Below are 27,759 nucleotides of genomic sequence, written 5' to 3' on the forward strand. Positions count from 1 at the left end.
GCGCATTAGCACAGCTTTTGTTGTGACACACTAATGCGCAGTAGAATTTGTCTACTCCACTTGTAGCATCTTGTGTTGACGCGCCCTCTGTGCGGCTCCAGCTGTGCCCCAGCCAATAAACCTCCCTACTAATGGTCAACTATTCCAGTCCATTCACACAATTAAGCCATTCACCATCATTGAAAGTGCAGGAGTTTATTTCCCTTTATTAAAGCACAAGTAGCCACCTAGAAACAGTCATTTACACGGCCATCGCCGGAAGCTCAATCATCTCGTTACAACCATTTCCAAAGATAATACAAGAGCTTTTGCATTTCAGCCAGCCAGCCAATCGTGGCCCTTTCATTCCAGAGGCACCGGATGATAAAGCTTTTGTTGTCGTTGCTGTCGTCATTGTTGCTCTTCTTACAACAGGTTCCACTGAGAGCACATCAGAATATCTAACACGTTCACTGCAAAATGCCACAAATGATCCAAAAGCGGAGTAAACAGACACATATCGAGTAATTCACCTCTGTAGGATTGCTGCAGCGTAGTTTAACAAAAATCACATTATTAAAAAAATACCATTCTTTCTAGTTTGCATCTTCTGAACGACTGAAGAAATCACAGGCCTTTTCTTTTTTTCTCTCTCTTTTTAAAGGACATAAAATATTGAAAGATCTCACTAGAAAAGGAAGGTGGATGCTCTTTATTCCACCATCACTTGAGTCTCCCCTCCTGCATCAACCTTTTGGAAACAGAACCTGCAGCTGGGTCAACCCCGTCACATTTTGGGTGCAAACGTTTAAAAACTGTCGGATGAGGGAGCGACTTGACGGTTTGGAAAACCAAGATTTCTCCTTGAATAAGAGTGGTGTTATGTACAGGTAACCCCCTGCCCAAATATATTTCTATCTTCAAAAGGCATGGTGCAGTTAGCCAGCAGTGCCTTCAAGATAAGGGGTCATAGGTGTTCCTTCTCAGCATGCTTGGTGTTTTATTCAGGATGATGGTTGCATGTCCCCATGACCAGTGTGATTGTTTGGTGATTACTCTCCAATGCAAAGTGCTTGCTGTGCCTCCCCCCCCCCCACCCCCAACCAGTTCTTTTAAAGAAAATCTTAAATGTAAAAGTTTGCAGTGGCAAAAGTTAATTGCAAAAGTTTGCAATTGCAAAAGTTTTGCTTCTGTTAAGGGCAGGATTTCTTCTAGCCCCATGTAGCATAGTTTACAAAGGTCCGGTTTCCACCTGGGGGACCCAGGCATTTCATTTGTGTTTCAAGCCTGACCCTAAGGTGAAAACAAGCAACATGGAAATACAACACTGTGTTGCCATACAGGGTGTATAAAGAACAATACGGCATTAAAATGGCAGCAGATCAACGCATGGGAAATGCATCGTTTCATAGAACAGAGCACGGGAAATTCACATGAAATCTGTACAAGCCGCGGAGAGAGCAGGAGAGGCCGCTCCTAAGAGTCTGACATGAGCTCCGCTCCTCGCGGCGCAGGCGGGTAGTTCCTTAGCCACCATTGCCAATCTCCTCCCGGACTCTTGTGCTACGGAAAGGAAAGAAATTCTAGTTTCACAGGCACCGCGGAAGGGTCAGGCTCTTTGCTTTCCTCTCCAGTTGACCCAACAGAGCAGATGATTTGGCTTGTGGTTGCAAGCCTGCTGTCAGAAAAATCAATGTGCAACCGGAGAGGTGTCCATTAACCTAGGAACCGTCTCCCCCAAGCACTTCAGGTGAAAGAGTCTCTGCCCCTCAGCTTTCTGTCTGTCCCTATGACACAAGAATAGCAGGGTGGCTTGGAGCATTAGATGTCCTGCCGTGAAGACAAGAGTTCCTTGAAGGACCTTGCGTAGCGTGGCCCTAACCCCAAATGTCTTTCCAGATTAAGATATGCTGGGTTTTTGAGCTTTTTTCCAACTACTCAGTAGGTCTAATAAAATATATCACATCTACTCATAGAACTTTGCCTGCCAAATTAAGATAACACATTTCCTCAAAGACCCTCGTCTTTCCAGATTAAGCCCCATCATTCATTCCCCTCTCCTTTCACCTCCGCTGGGAGAGATTTCTGTTTGCTAAGGTGATGCCCTAGTGATGTATCTGTAGCTGTACCTTATAGATGTGTCTCTGTGTGCCTATACATGCATGCACACACACGCACACACACAACCAGACCTCCTTAAGCTGAAAACATAGGAAAAAAACCAACACCAGCTTGTTCACATGAGTCTTCATTTATCTTCCCTTTCACCCCATAACAGCTGGTGTCAGTCACTTTTTACTATCCCTGCCTTTCCACCTCTGAGGCACATGGTTTTATTCTATACAGTCATTCACTGGCATTTATGCTTTTCTTGTTACGCAGTCTTGATCCAACACTTCCAGCCATGCAGTGGAGCAGCCAGCTCTTCGCTGTCTGCTGGCTGGAGTGTTTGACTGTTTCTTTTTTTTCCTTTGCAGCCAATGAATAATTCTGGAAATTATCTTTGTTTTGCATTTTGCTGCCGTTCCTTGCTTTGGCTTCAATGAAGTCTGAAATTCAGAGTGCTGCAGTAGCAATAAAATTCTCAGTCTGCAATCCACCCGATTTGATGATCCATCGAATCCAGTCAAGCAAAAGTGATTTGCATTCTGTCTGCATCCCCGAGAGCAATGGCAAAATACGCCCTGGGATTTCAACCCTCTACTTCTTGAATGCTTTACCACCCCTATGCAAAATGCACCACGTTGGCGTCCTTTAGGAATCATAAAGTCAAGTGAAAACACAGTCTTTAAATGGAGAGGCTGGTTTCGTTAAAAATGCGTCAGAATGACTTCCTTTTCTGTATGCTTTTGCAGTCCTGTATATTCCCTCCCCCCACGCTGCCTCCTAGGTTTCTAGTCTGCAACTCTGGGTAGGAAAGCCACTGTCAAAGGGCTGTTATCTGAGTTATCTCTGACGTGGGGGTGGTTGGACTTTTCTGACTGGCAGCCATCATCGGGATTTCCTGGCCTAGTCAGGCCGGATTGTTAGTCCCCTCTGAGTTCTTGCAGGCATAAGCCACATCCTTGGCAATGCTGCACATCCTGTTGGACATCTGGAGCTCTGTCCTGAAGGCGGTGGGGAAGCAGAACTTCTTGAAGCACTTCTTGAAGTTCTCATCCAAGAAGGCATAGAGAACGGGGTTCAAGCTGCTGTTGGCGTAGCCCAGGGCTGTGCAGAAGCAGGAGATGGCCAATTCCAGCTCACTTTCAGCCTTAGCACCCAGGCACTGGACCAGCACAAAGATCTGAATGGGCGTCCAGCAGATAATGAAGACGGCTACCACCACCAGAACCATGCGAGTGATGCGGCGCAGGTTGCGATCCTTCTCTTTGGAGCCCGAGAGGACTCGGACGTTCTTCAGGCGCCTGATCATGAGGCTGTAGCAAATGGTTATGATCAACACGGGGATCATGAAGGAGAAGAGAAAGATGCAGACCCCAAAGACTGGATCCCAGTAGCCCACGGGGGAAGGGAGCTTGATGAGACAATCGATCTCTGCAGAGAATGGAGAGAAGAACAATAAAATAACGTGCTTGGGGGATGCACACGCGTGCGACATCTGTCTACGCAGCGATTTGCTTTCTGCCCCTTGTATTGCCCATTTAATTCATGTTTATGACTGCCTGATAGAGGTTAAGGCCCATTGTGCTAAAAGCTGGACAAATCCACTGTACAAGTCAGTCTCTGCCACGAAGCATGTACAAATTGAACAGAGCGTGGGAAAGCTAAAGGCCAAGTGGCGTGCCCAAGGTCACAGCCTATAATCAGAGTTACAGCAGATTTCTTATGCCCAAAGCCAGTGCTTTGTCCATGAGCCATGTTGTTTTCCCGGGCAGCTGGATGTGGAGTGAATAAGTGAGTCTCTCAAGACTCAACAGGATGCATTCATTCCTTCTCTCCTCCACTGCTCACCTGCACCACTGTCGTTTTCTTTCAGCTGGAAATGCCAGTATTCCCAATGCAGAGATGTGATTGCAGAGTGCTACCCACTAGCAAAGGGATGAAAGCATTTGGGGCTAAATTTCCCCATGTTATGCTGGACACAAATGCAGAAAGTCAGGCGATCCAGCTGCTGCTATCTGATCCCCCACCAATGCAACAGCCTTAAAGGACTCAAAGCACAAATGCTCCAAGACGACCCACAGCTCCTCTTTGCTCCTGGCATTTTGCCATAAGGTTTGGCAACCTCTGTGGCCACCAGTTAGGACAAACCCTCAGAAATAATTTTAGACATTTACATCGATGGGACATGCCACGGTTAGGTAATAAAATCTGACTCGTGCTTTATGGCACCATGCAGCGCCCTCTTTCCCATCCTCCTCCTTCCAAAAACTGCAAGGGTAACTCGAGTTATATGTCAAGACTGGTATTAAAAGGTAAAGTTAAAACTATGGAAGACCAAGATTACCCCATCTCATTTCAAGCTTGGCAAGCAGTCAGGAAAGCACATTGGTCCCTTGAGGCCTGGAGGCAAGTAGGACGGATGCACTAACGATAATGCTCTTTTCAGTGCACTCAACTTTCTTGGAACCAGAAGAGGGGAGAGGTGCATGGAGGTTATGAATCTTTTTGTTCAAATTGCGTATTTAAAAAACACTCTCGTGGTGCCAAGAGGAGGATTAGCCTCTTCAGTTCAGCATTTGCTTTGAACAGTGTGGAAGTGGGAACTGCTGGGATTTGGATGCAGCGTTGTAGAGCTGACTAGCAATGCTGATGGCCCCTGGAGGAGATCCGCATCCAGCCAGCTCTCTTCAACTGGAAAACTGGTGTAAAGGAAGGGTGGGGGGGGCAAAGAGAGGGTACTCCCATTGGGAGGCAGGAGGAGACAGAAGTAGGCTAAGGAAAGCAGGTAGGAAGACAGAGATAAAGGCATGACTTTCCCAAATCTGCTTTGAGATAACCATACTTTGCACTGGTGCAGATATAGGAGCTGAGTTGTCAATGAGGTGGCAGAGCGAACGCTTAATACTTTCACCAAGAATAGGAGGCTACTGTATAAACACACAAGGACCCTCTCATCCAGAGAGATTATGAGGACCATCTCATCCAGAGAGATGTACAGCATGTCAACACAAGCTAGGTGAAATTCAGCTAATCAAATGTGAGAATTGAGACTAAGCTGCATATTGCTGGAGAAGAAGAAAAGATTTTTCTTTCCCCATAGCGCGCAGCAATGCTCAGTGGGTTTGATTGTTTCAGGGTTTTCTTTTCATCCTGTCACTGAAGACTGAGGTATTAGACAGGGGGAGGGAGAAGACATTAGAGGCTGACAGTGTGTAAGTGTGTATCAGAGAGATATGTTCCCAACTTTCTCCAGTCCACCAGAAGGTAAGTGCCTACTACTACCACCAACTGTTGGAGCGACTACCAGTACTTTATCTCCAGAAACAAAATGTTGTACAGTGGGAATGAAAACTGGACCTGAAAACCTATTCACAAGGCCCTGAGGGAAGGGGATGTTATGCTCATGGACTTAACAAGCTACCATGGTTAAATCCCAGGGATGCGGTCTCCTGTGCAGGATATCACCTGTTCACCCATTTCTACTAACCGCCATCATCGTTCTCTGCTGATCCCATCACCATCGCTGGGATGCCAAAGACTGAGGCCAGAGCCCAGATGCAGACATTGACCACTTTGGCCTTGTGGGCCGTGCGGATATCCAGAGCCTTGACAGGGTGGCAGATAGCAATGTACCGGTCCACGCTCATCATGGTCAGGGTGAAGGTGCTGGTGAACATGTTGTAGTAGTCAATGGAGATGGCGATCTTGCAGAGAACGTTTCCAAAGGGCCAGAACCCTAGGAACGTGTCAGTCCCTTGGAAAGGCAAAGTCATCAGGCACAGGGTGTCTGCCAAGGCGAGGTTGAAGATATAAATGTTGGTAGCTGTCTTCATCTTAGTGAATCTGAAATAAAGGAGAGAGCAATGGGGAAATTTCAACTTGCTTTCCAACTGCACCGCTTATGAGGCGACAAGGATCAGTAACGAGTTAAACTCACTGAGCACCCACTGTGCAGTCACTTTGCAGGGCTAGACCCCAGCATGGGTGCAGACTCCTACCAAAGATAATGGGTCTGTCCATGTAGACCCAGTCCAGGGTCAAAGCCCACAGCTAAAACCTCTTCCCAAATGTGCAGCCCAAAGAATCAAGCAGGAGGCATGGGGAGTCTTGGCAAACATTTTAACTTCCTAAAAAAAATCACACAATCAGCATAGATGTCCCTTCCTCTTCCCATCTCACCCCACAAAAAGGCCTAATAGCCACTCCCAAGCAAAGAGCAGGCTAACACATGTTCTAATTTTTAAATCTTGTAACTAAGCCAGGCTGGACAAAGCAGACATCATCCCATGTAGTGACTGTGACCCAGGGAGTGGGGGATACTCATGCACGAGAACCTGAAGACCAAGCTGACCACGTCTGCATACATTGTCCCTCCAAACAGCTGTAGCACGAAATGCAAAGAGCATCGATTGTCAGAAGCGAAGTTATTTTTTTTAAATTAAAAAAAACCTCTTTCCACTTTCTGAAACTAAGCTGTTATAAGCAACAGGAGCAAAGAGTTGCTCCTCACGGGACGGATCTTGTTTCCATTGAACACAACGCCCACATTCCCATAAACTGCTGCCAAACCAGGTCTAAATCTCTTTCAACCCAGTCATCTCACTGAGGAAAAAAACACCTCCATTTTAAGCTGTTATTTTCAGATCTAGACCATCTCTGTGAGCACTCATTCAAAGCTGAAATTACAGTGAATCATATCCTCCACTTAAGGGTCTGGAAAAAATATTTAATGGCGGTGCCCTTCTAATAGAGATGCATTAGAATTGCGCTCGCCTTATTTGTGGCTTGTTCGAGTCTACTGTCTTTAAAGGCAGTAGGTTGTCTGAGCAGATCTTTTGTCCAGATGTAACTGGAGTCATGTAGACTGTTTATTCCCTTAGTGGTTTCAGGTTCATTTCAGGCTTTATTAGGTCTCCAAAGAGCACACTCAGTGCAAAGCAACGAGGAAGGGTAATAGCAAACAATATTTTTTTACTGGCAATACAACAGCCAGGCAGTAACAGCAGAGCCATGCAAAGCATTTTGTTCTGGCTCTCGAGATTGCATTTCGGACTCTGTTCTGGGCTGCCTCCCAGCTGTAAATGGGGACGTGGCCATTTGGGCTGGGGACCCATAGGAGGCCGGATGTGATGGTGGCCACAATCACTCCTTTGTGGGCCACCAACTACAGAAACAGGTGTGCTTTCTATGTGCCCGTCTGATGAGCCATTAAGCCTGCGTGGACTCAAATGCAGTATAATAAGCTGTAAATGCTCAGCTTGAGGCAAGCTCTGACTGTGAATGTTTTGTTACCAAAAAAATCCCCTGCACTGTCAGGAGCAGGCTTCATGTTCGCTTCTCCTACTAATCAGCATCTAATCATATTTATGACAAAAGGGGAGTAATTAAGACAGACGACGTTCTAAAATAAACCTCTTTCATCTCTTGCTATCTGCATCTTGGGAGAGAGATTGCATTGGGTGCTCATTCATTCTGCATTGGCTATTCAAGCCAGGCAGCCCATCAGTGCTGGTGGAAACGGTAGGTTCAACACCATGCAGCCTCAATGAGCCAGAGGTCTCTATGTAAGCCAAATACTTTTGGGTAAGGAAGAGCTTGGCTCTACATTTCCTATTGATCTTGGCCTGGAAGCTGATGGATGCTGATGGTCTTTGTCCATAAAGTTTAATGTCATCCATTATTACACCTTCCAGAATGCCTGGACATTTAGTTACCCCTCCAAATGCATCTCTCTAGCTGTCTCAATTTCTCACTGCTGGTTTCTAGGCTGGATGTTTAATTTTGAAGCGAACGTTACAAAACAATGAGGAGCCTTGGAGGTCTCTCACTTCCATTTGCAAGAAAAATTCAAACCATATCATTTTCTGAGGCTAATGATAAGAGATTTGCAAATGTCATGGGAATTCACCCCAAGGAACGCTACATTTAAAAAAAAAAACCCACAACTTACGTTATGTCCTTTACCGTCATTGTATTTCTGTGTATGATTTAAATGTTTTCAACAGTAAGACGGGACATAGACAGTAGTATTTTAGGATGTTCTTTTTTTTTCTTTTGGCTGGAAACATTAACTGGAGAAGGCTGAGGGATTTGCAGTGTAATAGCAGCCTTCAAAACACCATGTTCTCGACAAGCTCAGCTCTTTGCCCCAGTCCCTTAGCGGTTCATTTACTAGAAAACTTGTGCAAGCATCTAAATTGCTAAAATGGCTCAGGAACATGGCAGAAAGATTACTTTTTCTTTTTTTTTTTTTTAAAGAATACACTTGTGAGTTGTGATTAGATAAATAACTAAAGAGTTTTAAAGGCTGAAGCATTTTCCTGTAATCTCGAGGAACCACTTCATCTTCATGGTGGTAAATGTGCTTTAAAGGAGTCTCATGTGACAGAAAAAGCAAGCAAGCGAGCGAGCGAGCCTGGTGTTAATGTTAAGACTCTGACCGAAATTTCAAATAGCTGGGGAGTTTGCTGTGAGTAAGTGCCACAGGGGGTCTGCCTGCCAGTGCTTACCCAAATCTCACACGCAGAAGGGTTTGAGCTTGCAGATATGGAGCGAAAACCTTGAGCGAGCTGTCTCATGGGGGTACTTCCCTTCCCAGGGTCCCAAGGTACCTTCCTCCCAATGCTTCTTGTGCTTTGGGTGCAATTATGCCACTTAATGGACAGTGGGTAGCCCAAGGCCAACAGGGATGTGGGCACAAGAGTGGCTGCCAATGCTCTTACCCCCTTTGCAAAGAAGATCAATCCACAGATCTGAGTTTCTGAATCACAAAACTAGGAATGACCAAATAGGGTGAAAGAGCTTTGCGTATACACCTGTCCCCTGTAAAACTCAATAAATAGCAAGAGATATGAACAAGCCTGAAGATGTATTGGAAAACATGGGCCTGGCAGTCTCCCATGGTGCTACCGATTTTCCTGCCATATGTATCAACTCAGCAAACTTGTCCAATCCAACATTAAATTGCATTATTGTCAGTCAAGAAGGGTCAGATTCCATCTTTGGACAAACGACTTAGTAAGGTTAAGCCAGGATTTTATCACGTATCACTTAATTATAATGCTGCTCGGAGCGTTAGCAGATAAGCTAATCTGCCAGGCATCATGCGGTTTACAAGTCAGCAGCTTGGCCATTAGCTTGCAAAAAAAATGGCCCAGTAAAGCTCATTGTCATTTCTAGCTGCATTTCATTAGCTTCTTGGTAAATGCAAGGCACATCCTAATTATTTATTATGAAGTCAGGATAGCACTTTCCCCCGCTGTCTGCTTAGACTTGGATTCAGCTGCACACTCACAGAAGCTTCAAGGATGCTCTGAAAACATGGAGCAAACACGAACTGCTGGTAATGAGGTTACCCTGTTGCCCATCCTCTGTTCTGGACACGGGAAGTCCCATCCACTGTGATGGAAACCCAGCATGTGTGGGGCAAGTCCCAAAGCAAACCAGAATCTCGCCAATGCCTTCAGTGGGCTGTTGATCAGACCAGAGATCAGTCAACACAAAGTGTTTAATTATTAGAACAGATGTGGCAAAACTCAGAACCTGAGTAGGATTGATGTTCACGAAGTGCTGAAGACAAAGCATTTGAGCTTTCCCAGTTCCCTTTCTGATTTCGGTTTGTTTGGTCATCTTTGAGTTTATTTAGCTAGCTTAACTTGACTCTACTTCCTGGTGAAATTATTATAGCAATGGCAGAACATACGGCAGATCTTCCCCCCAAAAGCTGTACTAACTTCTTTGCAACGAGCCACTGGTATTCCCGCCCTGGGGTAAATTTGCCCTTTAGCTGGCTACTGATGCTGGAGCCGATCTTACCCAGCTGCATTTGTTCTCTATTCTAATCTGAATATGCTTTCAAACCGTATCAGCAGAGAGAAAACCATGGGGCATTAACTTAGGGAGCTCATTTTAAACAGATTCTAGCTCTCCTCCCAGGAGAATTTGCTCTTACTTACATGCTCATACATCAACCTGTTGGAGGGCTCTATCTACCCTGTATTTTTCTCCATGGCTCCTTACCTACAGGAATACAGCAAACCTCCAGGTCTATGTGACTGCAACCTGTTAAGCAATGTGGCTATATAATATTGGTTTCAGCAATACACGGTCAACCAAGGATTGAACACTCCAGAAAGCCAAGCCTGTTTTTCATTTGATAGGGCCCTCAGGTGGGTCAACATACAGAGAGCAGCATATCTAGCGAGTGCCTGAGAGTGGTATTTATGTGGCTGTATTCCTCCAGCAGAAATGTAATCAACTGCTGAAAAACAGATCTTTGGCTTTAAAAAAGTGAGCAGCTATTGGCTTGACATTTGACCCTGGCTGTCAAGGGGATTTTCTCATTGATGGAAGCAGTGGGGCATGCTAGGTATGTCTGAGCCCCTTCCAGCCTCAAAAACAGAAAATCAAGCACGTTGGTAAATTCTTAGAAATCTTGGTCGGAGACGCTTGTCATTCACAGCAGCTGTGAAATGATACCAAGGTTAGGGGGTGGTTTCACCTGTCACCAACAAAACACAAAATGTCCAGCCTGTTTAGGAGACTGGGAAGCCCTGTGCAAACGGTCTTGTTTTTGGTTTCAGTGAGCATCTAAGTAAAGAATCATTTCAAAAGGTCACCTAATAATGGGTGTGTATACACATACTAAGGTGACATAAAATAAGGCGACTTAACTAAGTCAACTTAACTTAAGCCACATCGGAGTATACACACATATAGCTCCTTGACATGAGAGCAGCCATCTTATGAGCTAAGTCAACTGAACTAGTGAGACTCAAGATAATATACCTCAGAGGTGTATTATCTTGTGCCACATTTAAGTCAACTCTGCTCCACATATATGTGTATGCTCTAACAGTTATATCCACTTTAAAAAGTTAAGCTGGCTTAACAGTCAGAAAATTAGTACATGTGTGCTCACCCAGCTATATCACTGGATAGATACATGAACATAGCTTAAGGTGGTACCAATTTTGAAGCTAATGCAAATCACCTAGGTGGAATAAATGGATAGAAAGATTTCTCCAGCATATCACTGAATTAAAGTAAGCCTCAATCAACGCAACAAAAAAGCACCGGTATCACTGGTATCGCCTTTGTGCCTGCAGATTATATTCCTCTTGCCCATGTCTGGTAACTTTTGTACGCATCTCCAGAGCTAACGGTCAAGTTTGTTCTAATCAAGGGCTTCAGTTCAGGCTCATCTTACATGAAAGATTGTTGAGCATCCATCAAACCTTGGGTGCTAAAACCCAGAGCTCCAGATGGCCTTTTGGAAACAAGCTTTCAGAAAATGATGTAGCAAGCAGATGTTCAGACTAAGCTGCACCTTCACGTTTAAGAATCACAGGGTTCTATAGCAGGGGGAATATTTTAATTTAAAAAAGAAAATCACCTAAGACAGATTCATTGGGCATAACAAAGGATGTTGCAGAGTGTTGGCATTCCCCCCGTGTGATTTAGCCTTGATTTTAATTATTCCCAGGTTTCTCCATAGATCACAGACACCATTTCAATGGACACCCTACAGCAGTTCCCAAACTCTGACAGATTGCACACCACCAGTTTAAAATGATACAACCTTAAATACCACCAGCAATTTCTTTTCAGCTCGACCTTAAGTACCACCAGCAAATATTTGTCATATAAAGTAATTATAATAAATCAGGTAACATGTACCACTGACAGGTTGTCTGCGTACCATTGGTGGTACCCATACCCCAAACTGGGAAGTGGTGTACTATAACATGAATTCTACCAGTTCCCCCTGTTTGCAAAAAGGCCCCTGGGTCATCCATCCATGGACTGGTGTAGGGACTGAAAAGAGCCTCCACTAGATGTCTTGCGTGGAAAGGCAATGAGTCACTATCGCTCCCCAAGGGGAACGCTCTGGGCAGTCTCAAGAACAGCGAAGTTGTCATGTTTGTGACAGAATGATTATCAGCCAAAGGATGCAAGAGTTGACAATCTCGCTGAGATCAGCCATGAATCATATTTTCTACAGAGTGTGTGTAGCTGAGGCAAACAGGTCAGATAACACAAGCTTCCACCCCCATTGCTGACCTACTTCATAAATGTCATAATATGTAGGAATGTGGCTCACATCCTTCACAGATGCACAAACTAAAACGTTAATCATTGAGAAACAGGGCAAGAAGCTACTATTTTTCTGAATGAGATGAGCAGAGAGCAACACAGTACCTGACCCTGTTTAGCAAGGTCAGGGTCAAAGGTCCACCCAAGCCAAGGTTGATTCTCAAGTTAAAGTGGTTAAGGAAGGCCATTTTATGGATGAAAATGGAAAAAAAAAACCCTCAACCTTACCCTCCTGGCACCACAGCAAGATAGGTTTAACCATTATGCCACCCCTGTTAACTAAAGCTGATCAAAAATCCAGTAGACATAGTGGTGTTGCCCCATGGTTGGGGCAGTGAACAAGGCCTCCAAACCCCAGCCCAGAGCACTGGGGCTTCTGTGACAAAGGCCAACCCTTCAGTTTTACTCTACATCCCACTTTCCAGCTTGCCAAAATAATCCCTTCTGGACCAGTGGTGCCCTTTGCTCCTCTGAGAAAATTAACCATGACAGAGCAGAGGAAGAACCAAGACAGCACCCAGTCCCGTGGTTACTACCCTCCTTGTCTGCATGATTGCAGATCCAATCTAGGACCACGTTTTCTCCCAACAATGCTCCGCCCATGTCTCAATAGTCCTTCCCAAGTCCTATACATGAAGCTAGGCCTATAGAGGCTGATTCAAGATGCATTCACAGCCCCCCTCCCTCCAGCTGGATGTTAGGGTCCTTGAAATGAAATGGGATTCATGGTAGTGCTGCTCCATGTCTCAGAAGTAGGCTGGGAAAGTGAAGTGGTTTTGAAGGAAGATGGTTGCTTTAGCTGTGCTTTTACATGGGGAAAGGACAGCAGAATGAATTAATTCTCTGCAGTCAAGTCTCTTGTACTCTGCTTCTTGAGAGTCTCTAGCTAAACAGCCATTACCCCAATCTAGCAGCGTTCCCAAACACTTCCAGAATATTCAGTGCAAACAAAATCAATTAATCGGTTCTCTGTGGATTATCTTTTTCCAGGAACTGAGAGCAGCGTATTTCATAAATTAATCCCAACGAAGGCAGAAATTAATTCAAAGGTTTAAGAGGAAGCTCCCGCCCCCATCCACTACCAAGAGAGCAGTCCCTATGCAAACAAGCATACGCACACAGCTGGGATGTGAGCAGTTTGCTGGAGCTGCTCTTTTGCATGAGTCTGGAAAGGAAATTTGCTGAAGAAACCAGCATCTCCATGGGGCCTGGATGTTGCCGGTTCTGCTGTGCAACTCTGAGTCCATCACCTTCTTCTTTTTGGCTCCAACTTTTAAATAGGAGCAATAAATTGGAGTGGGGGGAGGAGGCAAACTGCTTGGCTGCAAATTCTGAAACTGTTTTTGGTGGGTGGTTTCCAAATCCCCATTCAGGGTGCTGCCTCTTCAGGCCACTGAATCTCCACACAAGGCCAAGCTGAGGTCAACCTGGTTGATCCAACCTTAAGGGCTTCCCTTGTACAAGGAAAGCTGATGGGGTGAGCAACCACAGCAGCTGTCACACTACCCCCTCCGGGCTATCAGCATGGGTGGTGTGGATTTGGACATCCCCAGCTGTTGGAGTTGAAGCCTACCCTTGACTCATCGGATGCAATGTGATGGGCAATTCAGAAGCAGCATCAGATGCAATGTGATGCACGAGGGATCCTAGAACTGGAACAGGTTATCCAGCAAGGTTATGGAAGCATTACCCATGGAGGTTTTTAAGACCCAGCTAGAGAAAGCCTTGTCTGGAATGAGAAAGTTGAGGCCGGCCCTGCTTTGAACAGGGGGTTGGACTAAATGTGACCTCCTGTGGTCCCTTCCACCCTCGTTTTATACAATTCTGCAATCAGCCCTGCCCTCAGCATCCCTGGTCTACAGAGAGCAAGCGCGGCTCCAACCCACAGGTCTCCCAGTCTCTCAAGAACCATAATGGATGGCCACCAGCCTTTGAACCATGCAGACTTGTCCAACCTGGTCTGTGCCAACATACCGCACCCCGTGCATATCAGATATCCCTTATATTTTCCAACCTGCAGTCTCCCCACTGGAACAAAAGGAAGAGCCGCACGAAGCAGGGGACAGTCCCTCTGCTTCAAGCACAAGAAGGCTCTCAGATGATTCATTGAGGAGGCTGGCAGGGGAGCTTGGGTGGAGGAGACACCCAGGAGCTGGAACCCAGCTTGCTAAACCTCCTCCTTTCTTTTAGCAGGGGGATTCAGGTCCTTCGCATGAGGCATGCCATGCTTCCCAGTTTCATCACCCCACACAAGGGAGGACTCTCTTTCCTCCTGAGCCCTGATGGCATGTTGTGACACTTACCTTTCGAGGGTGGATCATCACATCCCCAGAATGACCAAATGAAGGGCTTGTTGGGGGAGCCATAGATTTGTAAAGCTGCCAAGTGCCCGGGCAGTGGCAGGGCCTGATGTGAAACAGGAGCTTCTGAACAGATTGTTTGCGGACACGACACACACAGCCTGAATACCAGTGCCTGGGCTGGGAGGCGACAGCTCAAAACCTCTAACCCTGGAGAGTCATTAGTGTTACGGTCACAAGTCCTGTTGGCCCTGGATCCTGAGTCTCTCGATTAGGCTGTTCCCAATTCCACCTGAGATGCAGACAGAGCCGCTCATCGGTGCATAGGCTATTTCGATTACTTCCCACCAGACCTCCAGCTGCAATGCCAAGCTCTCTCCCTCTGCCCCTTCCTCAAGGGTCTGTAATAGCCGCGTACTCCAGAATGAATGATACGGGAAACACGGATGAAAAGAGGATCAGAGATCTATACCACTCCCAATGCTGTGCTGGGAGATTCAGCATGGTTTCACTGCAGTCCATGCTTCAGCAGGGGTTTTTAGACCCCATCACATGCCGTGTACCTGACCCACGGTATTCGCTTCCCTGGCTTCTACTGCATGACGAGCCTTTACCCAGGTTTCCATCCACTTTAAGGCCATCTGGGCAATTCAGAAGCAGCACTTTCTGGGAGGATGGGCCCCACGCAATCCAACTGGCCATTTTGGGCAACTCAGAAATCATCTCAGGAGGGCTACTGAGTCAGCAAGCAACTCCCTTCCTGCCAAAAGGCAACAGGACAAAATAGGCTATAGCAAAGGAAGGATCCCCTCATCCCGAATGGATGTCTCTGGGGGACAGAGCTGTGACGCGTTGGTAGACCAGTGCCAAGGGTGATACCATTGCTGCTCTTTGTGCCAAGCCAGTTCTGTGCAGTCAGATTTTGCTCGTGTGACCAGCTCTTATACATCACCCAGGACAGAAAGCCCCAGCTGTAAACGCACAGGTCTCTGCCACTGGAGACAGAGGCAGCATGCTATTGCTTAGTACCAGTTGTGGACTTTTATTCTCCCTTTGGACCAGCCATGCGTAGCCATGTGCATCTGAAAGCAGTGAGTTGCGAGCATACCTATTACACCCCGGATCATGGAGAAAAGCAAGTCCTCCTAGCCGCTGCACTGCCACGAGAGAAACCTTTCATGACCCTGCATGTCTTTATCAGCTGCATGTTCATCCCGCTGCTCCATTACAATGTAATAGCCTTTGATTACTCAGCACAATGCCAAACACTCAATATTCATTTCATTTCTCTCTGACCTGCCCCAGCTATGCCATGCAATGAGAAAAAAAAGGAAGCAAAGGACATGGAGATAGCACGGCAGTGCCTGAGGTCTTGCAGGCTTCAGCCCTGCCCACCGAGCTTTCATGATGTTAAACTCCAGCTCAGTTTTATCCCTAATGTGTACAAACTTCATTAACGAGCCTAATTGTTAGTCTGATCATTTAAATATTATCATAGAAAATGAGGGTGCGAAGGGTCCTCAGGAGGCCACTTCTAGTCCAACTCCCTGCTCCAGGCAGGACCAGCCACAACTATATTATCCCAGACAAGGCTTTGTCTAGCCGGGCCTTAAAAACCCCCAAGGATGGTGGAGATTTCACCACCCCTCTGGGTGCCCTGTTCCAGTGCTTTACTACCCACCTCGTGAGAAAGTTTTTCCTGCTATCCAACCTCAACTTCCCTTGCTGCAACTGGAGCCCATTGCTGCTTGTCCTGTCGTCTGCCCCCACTGAGACCAGTCCAGCTCCATCCCCTTTGCAACCCCCCTGCCAGGCGTTTTCATCAGTAACTTCATTTTCTGGGTCTTGCCATTGCCAGCCTGCCTCATCCTCTGTTCAGGGAGACCAATATAGGCTTAGCAAAGGAAAAATGCAGCAACTGCAGCCCTAAAAATGGGCTCCTGGTTAAGACCCTTAGGAAATAAGTTCAATCCCCACCTGCCACACGAGACTTTGCACATGAATTTGGCCAGTTCACATCAGACACGTCTACACCGTGCTAGGGAGCGATTGAAAGGAGTAGGGTAGCTAGTACCACAGCTTCCCATAGGCTGTAGACATGGAGAGGACCTTAGTGACTGGCAGTTTTCTCCACTTCGAAAGAGAAATAAAACTACATAGTTTGTACCCACCCCAGGGGGTAGCACGGAGCAGCTAGCATAATGGAAACCCACCCTGCAGCTTCCTGACGCCAACTTCTCCATGCGTGCAAGTCCTTGTCTCAATTCCCCACCCCCAAATGGCAACCGTGCTTCCTTTTCAGCCCTTTTCAATGGTAAAGTCATTGCAAGGGCAGCGATTGTGGCAGGTGGGATGGAAACGGGGCTCTGAGATGGGGACGGAGCCCCTCTGCGAATACAAAGGTGACCTGCAGGAGGGTGAAGTGGGAAGAAGCGATCTGAACGCGGCACCCAGCTCCAGTTTTTAAAGGTCTGGGGGCATCTGAAGAGGTAGATAGGAGCCGGCTCCTCGCTGTGTCATCACATCTGTAATTACCTCTCCGCATCTGATCCTGCAGCAACGCTGATAAATATGAAAGGCCAGGAAGATGATGTCAGGGACTTCAACCCATTGTCTTTTCTCAGAAACCAAAAATGCTTGAAAATGAATATCAGAAAGAAGAAGCGGGAGCCCTCGAAGGAGATCAGCAATCTTGGCTGCACGCATGGTACAAATGCATGCAGATAGAAAACAGCAGGAGTAAAAAGTTATAGGTAAATCCTGGCCAAAGCCCATCTGTGCCTGAGAATATGGATGGGCATCACAAGATAGCAGCCAAGAGGAGCTGGATGTGGCTTCTGAATCTCTTTGCTTTGGCGGCGTCTCTGGGAATACACATTTACACATTTGTTTCTATTTTTCCTTCCTTTGAAACAAAACACATTGAACCAGACGGACAAATTCAGGCTCCCACAAGAGAGGACGAGTTTTATGTGCCATCTTTGCCTTTCTTCCCCAACTCTCTACCTCTCCTGCTGTTCAACAGCCTGCCGCAAATTCATCAACCGCGGAAGAGGAAATACATGCGTAAGCAAGACGCACATAGCAGGAGAAGGGAGAGGGAGCAGTAATTATCTCAAATGGTAAGAAGCTCAAACAATAGGCCATCAATGTGAAGCAGCAGATGAGGCAAACTTGAACAATAGCTCTTTGCTGTCACGGAAATAATGCTCCTGAAGGGAGCCCTTTTCAGCCTCAGCCAATTAGGGGCTGTGCAGCAGAAACAGCCAGTTTAATTGTCCCAGGATTACAGTGCCAATACATTAATCACCTTGAATGTAGAGTCCCCCCAAGTACAAGGGAGATGCAGGATGGGGTTATGCAATGGGTGGGGAAACCCAGAAGCAGCTCTGAAATGTCCCATAGTTCCAGCTAATGTTGGAAGCACAATGGTTTTTAGACTTACCCCTCAGTATTTCAAGTGACAGAGGTGTATGAAACCAAATATTAAAAGCATCTTCTCTTCAAGAGAGGCAGGCAAAGGACAGCACCTCCCTGACACCTCGGCTTTGCTTTGCAATTCACCATGGACTAAAACATAGGGAAGGAGCCTCTCTGGTTACCTGATGACGGGACAAGGAGCAATGGGCTCAAGCTGCAGCAAGGGAAGTTGAGGTTGGATATTAGAAAAGACTTTCTTGCAAGGAGGGCAGTCAAGCACTGGAACAGGTTACCCAGAGGGGTGGTGCAGTCTCCCTCCGTGGAGGCTTTGAGGACCCACCTAGACAAATATTTGGCTGGGATGATGCAGCTGGGGCTGATCCTGCTTTGAGCAGGGGGTTGGACTAGATGTGACCTCCCGAGATACCTTCCAGCCCTCATTTTCTGTGATTCGATGTTGCAATGGATCCAGATGCTTGCAAGTATTATAATACAATTTCTCCATCCGGCCTTGAGGTGAGCATTGATATCAAGCCCCTTGGCTTTGCAAAGAATTTTAAAAAATGCATCCGAAGACTGTGTCGTAGCTGACTGCCTTTTTCTTTTTTCCTCATGCTGCTCTCCATCTATGGAAAGCATATGCACAATCCTGCGAAGCTTGTCAAGAGCTGAATCTTGGGCTCACTAACAAGCCCCTGAATTTGAACCCATAAAAGACAAGGGTTAAGACATGAAGCTAATGAGCACAGACATCCCATTCTGTCTCAAGGTGAACAACCTTCCCTGTGTCAGTGCCGCTATTACCTGGCTCAGTCAATGATCCAGCACAAAACCTCTGCCTGACAAACCTGCTAAATCAGGGGCTTCCTTCCTTTCACTACCAGCTAATTTGCCATCACGACTCTTTTTGGATCCAGGTAAAATGGCTGTGGTCAAGAGTTTGGAAACACTGGGTCAAAATCATCCTCGGCGTCAACTCGAGTGAAGTTAAACCAAGGGTGAAATTGGGTCTCTGTGTCTGATCTGCTGAATGTGGGAAGGGAGGTAATGCAAAAAGTTCCTCCTGAATAAACCCACCTGCTAATAAGCTTCTTGAAGAACCAAAGAGATGTAAGACTAAGAAACTGGAACAAACTCTTGGACAGACACAATAGATGCAGTTTCATTTACTTGCTGGACTTCTGTCCTTTCCCTGGCTATTATCTAGTAATACTAGTTTAAAACTAGAAGCCTAAACTCCCAGCAGATATTGGATGAGCAGAGAAAGGAAGACAGTAGCCCTGCTAATGGTTTCCCCAACACAAACTATTCAACACATACTATTTAAAAACAGAGGGTGATTGTTTTTAACCAAGTTAAAACTTGGTTTTGGCTTTTGCCACCTCTGTGGTTGCTCGGAGGTGGAAATCCTGCCTGCAGCCCCTCTGCACACATCTCCTACCTACCCACCCCCAAGCCAGGCATTGCAAGGCTTGACTGCACAGTATGCAGGTGCTTCACAGAGGACCACGTGAGGCTCCCCATTTTGACAACACGGCCCTTACTAAACGCCGCAGGGTCTCATTTCTCTCTATGAGATGCCTCTTCCGAAAGCTTCCCCCTTCCCATTAGCCCACGTGTGTGCCAGTGCACTCCCCTCAGCTGCTCACAGGGTTCAAGTTATGGATGGATGCGATGCTTCGCTGGTAGATGGGTCGTGCCATGAAGGCCCTGGGGGAGACGGCCAAGGGACCAGGGGGCACAGGAGGCCCAGGGGATGTGAGAGACCATGCCCCTTCTCCACACTGGGGCAGCACAATGGACCTGGGTAGGTGGGGAAGAAGTGAAATGCCATAGCTTCCTCCCCCCCACCACCCACAGCAATGGCTTTGCCTCTGGCACAGGATGGAGGAAGCAAGGGGCTTGGAGATGGATGGATCCTGGGGCATGTATAAGCAATGCAGGGTTGGGAGATCAGCCAGCCTCGTCTTCTCAGCTGCTCACCAGCAGCTAAGCAAGTGGTACTAAATAATAGTGGCAATGATGGCATGAAAGGAATCAGGAAAGCAAGGGTTATCTGAACACCGAAACCTTTGCAAGGGGCCATGCAAATGAACAACTGGTGCAGTATGGTCCTAGATAGGTACCCCTCTACAGGGTCCGGGCATGAGGTCCCCTGTAGCAACACCACTGAGGCTGCCACACACGAGCCCCTAAACTTTGCCCTTTTCTCAAAGACCCAATGACTGAGCTTTTTAGTAGCATTTGCTGCCAGGGGCTGTGTCCCTGAAGCCAGTGGGGTCTCTCACAGGAATAAGCCTTGCTCCGAATGAATGCAAGATGCAGTGAGTGGTTTACAGGGAGGGGAAAAATAATACGACTTTTGACAAATAAATCACGATCTCCCTAGATTTATTTCTGCCCATGCCAGGGCAGGCTGTGAGCCACGCACTCCCCTGAGTGAGCAGTTCTGCACAGGAGTTATTGCCCTCCTAGATGTAAGGGTGGGGGGGAGGGGTGTCGAAAGCAAAATCCGAAAACAAGCAGTCAAAATAGACGCGTCGTTTCTGCCAACAGCAGGTTTTTGCCGCGGGTGCTGCAAACTTTTAAAGGAAAGATTTGCTCCGGATTCATGGAGAAAAATAACAGAAAGCAAAAAATAAAGGCATGTTTTCCTAGACGCCCATCCAAACCACTGCTGCAAACGCTGGGACCTGGACCGCGGCAGGGGCGACATCTGCTCATTGCTCCACCCTGCTACAGAAAAGCCCTTCCGCTCTAGCAAAATACCACCAGAGCCAGACACTCAACTCCAGCGAGCACGGTCGCCTTCCTCTCTGCAATGCCGGGTGATATTTTATTCACCTGGCATTTAATAGAGTGACTAGCTCTGCTGGGATTGATAATGACCCTGCCTGTCATTTCCCTTCCACATGGGCCAAACCAAAGGGGCTGCCTTTGAGTCCCGGTGCAGACGCTGAAGCCGTGCAGCGCATGGAGCGCGAAGGGGACAATCTCCTAGTGACGGCAGTCCTGAGAGCTTGTCTATGCTCTAAGCCAAGGGCCTTCATAGCCGGCTACCTAACCGTCCCCAGATCTTAGCTCTTGCTGCTGACACAGCCAGTTCAGCACCTTCCCAGCTGCAGTGAGTATATTACACCCATGCATTTTCTTTTACAATTCGGGTCTAGTCTCTGGGTTAATTCTGTTTCCTTTAGGAGGCACCAGAGGGCTGCTGAATAGTGGACACAAGCCTTCACCATCTCTGGGAAGGGGCTGGGGGGGGGACCCTCTTTCCCCAAAGTCCCAAGCCTATAAAACTTGGAAGGGAGCAACAACCCCCATCTGCAGCACCCAGGGCTCTGGCTTGCTCCCACCAGCTGTGCAAAGACCCCTGGGCCCCTCCTTCCCCGGGGGGAACAGCAGCTCCTGGGGGAGATGTTAGCGTCGCCTACCTGACAATCACATACATGACCGAACAGTTGCCCACCAGCCCCACTATGCACACGATGGAGTAGACGACCACAATGGTGATCTTCATGCCCAGGGGCAGAAAGCTGTCCCCTGTGCCGTTGTTAAACCAGTAGCTGGGGGGGAAGCTCAGGTTCAGCATGGAGGATTCATTCAGCAGCTTCCGCAAGTCGGGGTCTTCGAAAAGGTGAGCGGGGAAGAGCGGATCCATCCTGAACCCAGCCAAGGACCTGGGGCACCAGACAGCAGAGTTAATCGTGGCCTGGCACAGACATCGGGCAAAGGCTGGGGTGGGGAGGGGGGGACTGGCATGCCCCTCTCCCTAAAGCAAGGCAGGGGAGCACCGAGAGCATGCACACCCCCACCCCAACCTTTGCAGGTTTTGCAGCCTCCCAAGAGCAGGTAGAAGCAGGTTCCCCCCTCCCGGGTCCCTGAATAGGGGCCAAGTTCAATGCTGCGGCTAAGCAGAGAGCTGCCCTTACCTCTCCTGCTAGGCAAATTGCTGCAGCCCAGGGGCTCCGGCAGTGCCCTGCTCCATGCACCGGGGAAGGGGGCTCCGGGCTCTGCTCCCAGCTGCGGAGCGAAGCCAACTTGGGGGGGAGCTGGAGCTCCTTGGCCAGCCCGGCTGCCTCTGCAATGCTCCCTCCTCCTCCTCTCCCTCCCTCCATCCATCCCTCCCTCCTCCCTCCGCAGCCGCCTGCCAGCGAACCACAGCCCAGCTCTGGAGCCGAGGGGACCTGGGGGCACTGCCCCCCTCCTCTGCAAGCCTCAGCCCCACGGAAGGGGTCCCAGGGGGCAGCTGCCAATTCGGTTGCATAGGAGTTACTCGGCTGGGCTTTTACCTCCGTGCACCTTGCAGCAAGCCCAGGGGATGCTGGCTGGATGCTGCACCCCCCCCCCCCCCACACACACACACACACCCCTCCGGCCCTGCCACTGCAGCTCCCTAGAGGGGTCCCTGCTAAGGCGTGGATCAAGTCCACCGAGTCATCTAGCTAGTGGAAACCCCTAAAGGAGTGGTAGAGGTGATATATATCTTTTATTAGACCAACTAGATTTTTGCAAAACCCCAGATCTATTCATGCAGAGCAGTGCCCTCCCCACAGAAAGTCCAGCCCTGGGGAGTGGGAGTGGAGGGTTATTGGGGTATCATCGTAACCAGACCACTGGAAAGCAGGGAGACGGAGGCATGGGAATTTCGGGTTCTGCACAGCTGGACCCTCTCCTGCTGCATTGGGGCTGGCAGAGCTGCCCCATAGGACAGGGGTCAGGATCACGCTATGGCTGAGTCTTCAATGAGGTCCAGGAGCCGGGGCAGCTTGGCTGGTAGCGCACCGGGCCAGGGGGGACGAGACAGCTGCCGATGAGCACAGGAGCTTGGAGCAGGCACTTGCCCTCCCAGCCTCGGCAGAGAGCGCTCAGGAGCCGTGGGGCTGCAAGGGACCCCCGGAGATCACACCTAGTCCATATGAGGCAGGATCAGCCCCATCCAAACCATCACCTAAACTCTGCAGAAGTCAACCAGCAACCCTAACACAACACAGACCTCACACCCAAAAATGCCGTCGGTGAAGCAGGAGGGCCACGGCAGGCAAAGTCCTGCTTCTACGCAGTGTCAATACAGGCTAAAGAGACTCCCAGTAGAAGACAACACCCCCCCCACCACCACCACCACCACCAGTCTGACCATGGACTAAAATTCCTTCCTGACTTCAAATATGACATTGGTCTGACCCTGAGCTGAAGGGCACGATCCTCTGGCCAGCTCTGGTCCCAGCAGGGGCACTGGCAGGGCCCGGTGGAAGTCCCCAGCCTGTAGCAGAAAGGGTGGCAGGGGCCTTGTCTTCCCCATTCACAAGGCAAGCAGCACCAAGGTGTACAGCACCATGCACACCGGGGTCCTAGTTCACATCGGGGGTTAAAAGTGATGCTGGCTTTCACTGTGTGTCATTCACCTCCAAAAAGATGTCCTCACCACCTGAATTCATGTCTGAAGAAAGCTGCTCACCACAGTTCAAATCTGCTTGATTTCAAAAGCTAATTCATATTCAACTTCCCTGAGCACCCCCACCGGCCCGAACTCTTTCAAGGAACAAGGAATTAACAGAGTTAAGCCTCGCTGCGAAATACGCTCGGGCTTGTTTTTAAACGAACTTTAACAAAAGCACGTAATAAATAATTAGCCAGGCCTTGCTTTAATTGTTAATGGATTGTTTTTTCAAAGGCTGCAGGAAGGACAACACTAAATCAGTGCAAGGAAGCCTCGCTCGACCGGGACCGCCAGAGGTTCTGCAGGGAGCAAGAGCACTTATGAATTTAGCTCTGCTCTTTGCAGCTGGCTCCCAACCTGATAAATGCTCTTAACTCATCCAATATTTATTTCATGTTCATTTATGCGGCAAATGCCAAGTATTAAAGCTATTTATTTTGTTGCCATCATCCTTCTGATGTGTGCAGGCATGGCATTTCTGGACAGGTGACAGAGAGGGCTGAGTAAAGGGGACCGGGGTGGCTTGCTACCCTACAAGGTCTTTCACAGGGGCTGGAACCAACGCATGTCTGTGGACTTGGATGAGGTTTGAGGCGGAGGAACTTGAGTTTATAAAGGAAATGCCCTTCATTCATCCACCTCGCCCCTTCCTCCTGCGTAACGGAGCTGTCCCCAACACGTTTGGGGGGGACGGAGAGGTACTAGCTACACAACAATCAGATCAGCTAAACAGGCTGCAGCCCAGCAAGCAACACATCAGCCAGGGTCCAGAAAAATACATCCTGCCCCCAGTTCTACCACCGACTTGCCCTGTGATCTCAAACAAGTCATCCCGCCTCTGCGCCTCAGTTTCCCCTACACTTCTTTGACTTCTCGATTTGTACTGTAATCTCCTCGGGGCAGGGGCTGTCAGCTTCATATGTCTCTATAGGACCCAGAAGAATGGGGACCTTGGCAGGCATTCGTCCCAATCACACAATTAAATGGGATATTTACTTGGCATTTCAGGTGCGCAGATGCTGAAATATCCAGGGGCCGTGTACAGTATGGGACACCTTTTGGAAATGTTCATCATTCATTGTAAGCACTATAACAAAGTTGCCAAAAAGAGTAAAATACTTTTTAGGCGATGCTGACTCCAAATACAAGCAGGGACATGGACCGGGTGGGCTTAGCAGTCCAGTGCCCAAATACATGGTTCTTTTTACATACATGCACACATACTGTGAAGGCATTTTGTGTCCATTCCTGCTCTCTCTGATGTTGGCAAAAGGCCTTTTTTGCCTATTTTAGGGGGATCAAGCCCCAAGGGTAGTGCATTTTTCGATAGCATGCAAAATAGCTTAACTGGTAGTTTAACTGAACTAGTTGCATATACCAAGCACAACTCCAAAGCCACAGCATTTGGAAATCTGGTAATAACTATATGTCAGGTGTACGGGCACCATAAGGATAACTCACTTGCATTGTGTGGAGAGCATTTTATGTTTCTTTGTGCCATCTCAGGTTTTTGTGTCATAAAGCCTGGTGGACAAACATCTCACGTAGGATGTAAAGGCGATAACATGGGGTAGGTTTACAGAGGTCAAGAGCCCACCTGGAGTGGTACACATGGCCAGAATCAGGCCCAAAGTTTTCAAGGGACATGCATCATCACACACCTGTCAAAACCCTGCAGAGATTTGGAAACCTCTCGCTGATCAGCTGTGGTTAGTCTCCAGTCAGAAAGACTTTGAAAGAGCTAATCAAGTTTTTTTGTCAGTCATTATAGAATCTAGCAGTTGCACATATAGGCTTGAAGATCATAGATGATGTTCCCCAATAGCCAAGCTAATCTTTTACCTTTGTAGCATCTAAGTCTCTAAGATTTTGTCCCAGTTGCTGCCTGCAACTGTGACTTTTTGACCTTTCCTTTTGGGAGATGAAGGCATCTGTGTCACCGCGGCATTGTCGCATCTAGTGCACAGTGCTGGGCCATTTAATCAAGGTGATCCATAACAGAGAATTAATTTTACAAGACATTAAATCATTTTTCACCTGGAGGATGAAGTGATAGAGCCTGAAAGGGAGAGAGGCTTATTGGGAATGCAAAGTACATCCTATGCTTTTAAAGGAAAGGTCAGAAAATTCACCTGTCATTCCTGCGACGATGGGTACCTTCAGGCATGCGCTGAGTACTAATTAGCCAGATCTTGCACCAGCTGCGATGGATGACAAGGGAAACTCAGTCCTTTGGCATTAAGCATGGCACATTTTAAATGCAGCAGCTGGTAACTGCACGCTTCCATCACAATAGACACAACCTTGTTTTTGCTGCCGCTGCACATGCTTGAACACCATGAATACCTGCATGGAAGCAAAGAGGAGCAGTCCCAGCCATTTCAATGCTCCGACAATTGGGTGCCTTGCTGTAGACGGTAAGATGAAGTTGCTGCATAATCTTGGGGTTCCCAAAATCTCAGCTGTTCACACTTGTGAAATTAGATCTGCACTAGCGCTATAATAGACACTTTTAGCAGCTCACCAGTCATTTACCGGTCTGACCACGGTGTCTAGGAGCCCTCGTGAGGAACTCCCATTGTGCTTGGTGCTGTACAAATGCAGCACGCAAAGAACGTCCTTGCCCTAAAGCGCTTGCAAGCAAAGTGGGTAGATACAGACCTAGAAGGGAGAGAGGGCAAGGGAACAAGACAGTCGTGCTCATCAGGATCTCAGCACTCCAGCAGCATGACAGTCGTCAAGGTTTTATGAAAGCAGGGGTCCTTATGAAGCGATTTGATGGAAGATAATGTGCTGGGTTCAAAGTTACTTATGGAGAGCTCTTCCCAAGGGCATGGACTTTGCTTGAAAGGGTGGCAATGGAGACTATCAATGTGGGCTGAATAGGAGCGGGGATGAGAGACTGAACAAGAGGCAATAGAACATGGATAGACCAGTAAGGACCTAGGCTTGGAAGGCAAATAAATTAGATTTGATGCAATAGAGACAAGGGAAGCGAGGCCAGGACAGGGGACACGGTTGAAGCAAGGTACTACAAAAACAGTCCTCATAGCCTTGTCCTGATACACCCTCCCTCATGCCTCCACAGAGACACAAGGGGCCTTGCCCACATCCATGGCAGAGCCAGGAGTCAAATCCAAATCCATCGCCTCCGCATCCAGCCCGAAGATTTCCATGTGCTGGAACCAAGTGCGTCGCTAAGCCAGTAACACCTCTCATCCAACTCTTCCTTGCCTGCGTTTTATAAGCAGCCAGCACTTTTCCCCCCTTGCTGTCTTCCCAGGATGGAGTATTTTGTTGAATAATTGCTTCGGAGGGCTGCATATACAATGCTGAATTAATAGCAGGGCTGTACAAAAGACAGAGACAGCTCCTCATCAATAATGTATAGCCGAGGAGGGCACGAGGATACCTACCCCAGAATGCAGGTGACTGAAGCAACCCAAAAGAAAGTGGAGGGGGGGGAGGGTATGGGACCCCACTGTGTCCTAGTCCCAACTTACTCCAGCCCATCAACCCCTAGGGAAGGAAATGCCACCAGGTCGGCTAGGATTAGACCATTAGACCAGTGTCACTAGGATGTTCATAAATAAATAGCTCAAACCCAATTCACTGGGACATTATCGCTGGCAGCTTGCTAATATATGCTTATTGAGCTTTGTTCCATTATGAGATGATTAACGTTCCCAGGAAACAGAGATACATAGTTAATACTTGCCTATTAGCTCTGAGAGATCTGTACCTACATGATCTAGATCTTTAATATGAGCGTGATTATTATAATACCTGTGCTGAGGACCCGGGTAAGAGAAAGCAATGGAGCTGCTGGATGAACGTGGCTGTGGGCTGTCGACCTCAGGAAAACACAGATCGGAGAGACAGGCTGGGCTGCTGAATTATTTTGCACATAGCAGTTTCGGTGACGGTGAGAAGCGGGCTAAGGATTCGCTCACACCTCACAGGCTGCACGAACTGAGAATAAAACAGGAGCAGCACTTCCTTTCCCAATAGCTCTTCATAAGCTTCCCGCCAGGCTTAGCCCTCCTTTTTATACAAGAACAGCATTGCAAACAGCAGAGGAGGGAGGGCAAAGCTCAGGGCTGCAGAGGAACAGATGGGTAGGGGAAGAGATTAACAGACATGGCTTAGCATGGGAAGGCGTGGCACCCTCTCTATGGAGAAAAAAGAAATGAGTGCGCAACAGCAAATACTCACATTTTTGAGAGAGACCCACAGCAGTTAAAAGGCCTATGGCTGCAAAGAAGGATTCTGGGTGAACTGGAAAAGCCATGTAAGAACCTGGGTCAGGTATCCAGGTTGTAGCTGAATTGGTCTAAAAGGTGATCAGGACTCAAGGTAGAGATGCTCTCTTTTATTAGACTAACAAGATTTTTGCAAAAAAAAAATTCTTTAATCGCA

General features: G+C 47.9%; 1 protein-coding gene across 1 annotated transcript; it reads right to left on the reverse strand.

Moving 5' to 3' along the window:
* Positions 1–207: 207 nt before the first annotated feature.
* Positions 208–21,971, reverse strand: OPRL1 (opioid related nociceptin receptor 1). Its single transcript, XM_090020485.1, has 4 exons — positions 21,833–21,971; positions 21,335–21,580; positions 5,573–5,928; positions 208–3,516 (listed from the first exon to the last, which is right to left on the reverse strand). Exons 2-4 carry the CDS (start codon positions 21,559–21,561, stop codon positions 2,993–2,995), a joined length of 1,107 nt encoding a protein of 368 aa, XP_089876611.1. The 5' UTR covers positions 21,562–21,580; positions 21,833–21,971; the 3' UTR covers positions 208–2,992.
* Between the last annotated feature and the right edge of the window lie 5,788 nt (positions 21,972–27,759).

This window comes from Crocodylus siamensis, chromosome 10 (assembly GCF_052110815.1).
Source record: "Crocodylus siamensis isolate JL-2025a chromosome 10, ASM5211081v1, whole genome shotgun sequence".
NCBI classification, from domain to species: Eukaryota; Metazoa; Chordata; order Crocodylia; family Crocodylidae; genus Crocodylus; species Crocodylus siamensis.

Excerpts from the sequence above, each read along its gene's own strand:
- OPRL1 (XM_090020485.1), bottom strand. The coding sequence starts at position 21,561 with ATGGATCCGCTCTTCCCCGCTCACCTTTTCGAAGACCCCGACTTGCGG. Across the intron at positions 5,929-21,334 it reads GTCATGTATGTGATTGTCAG|ATTCACTAAGATGAAGACAG; the intron begins GTAGGCGACGCT and ends CCTTTATTTCAG. Across the intron at positions 3,517-5,572 it reads AGCAGAGAACGATGATGGCG|AGATCGATTGTCTCATCAAG; the intron begins GTTAGTAGAAAT and ends CATTCTCTGCAG.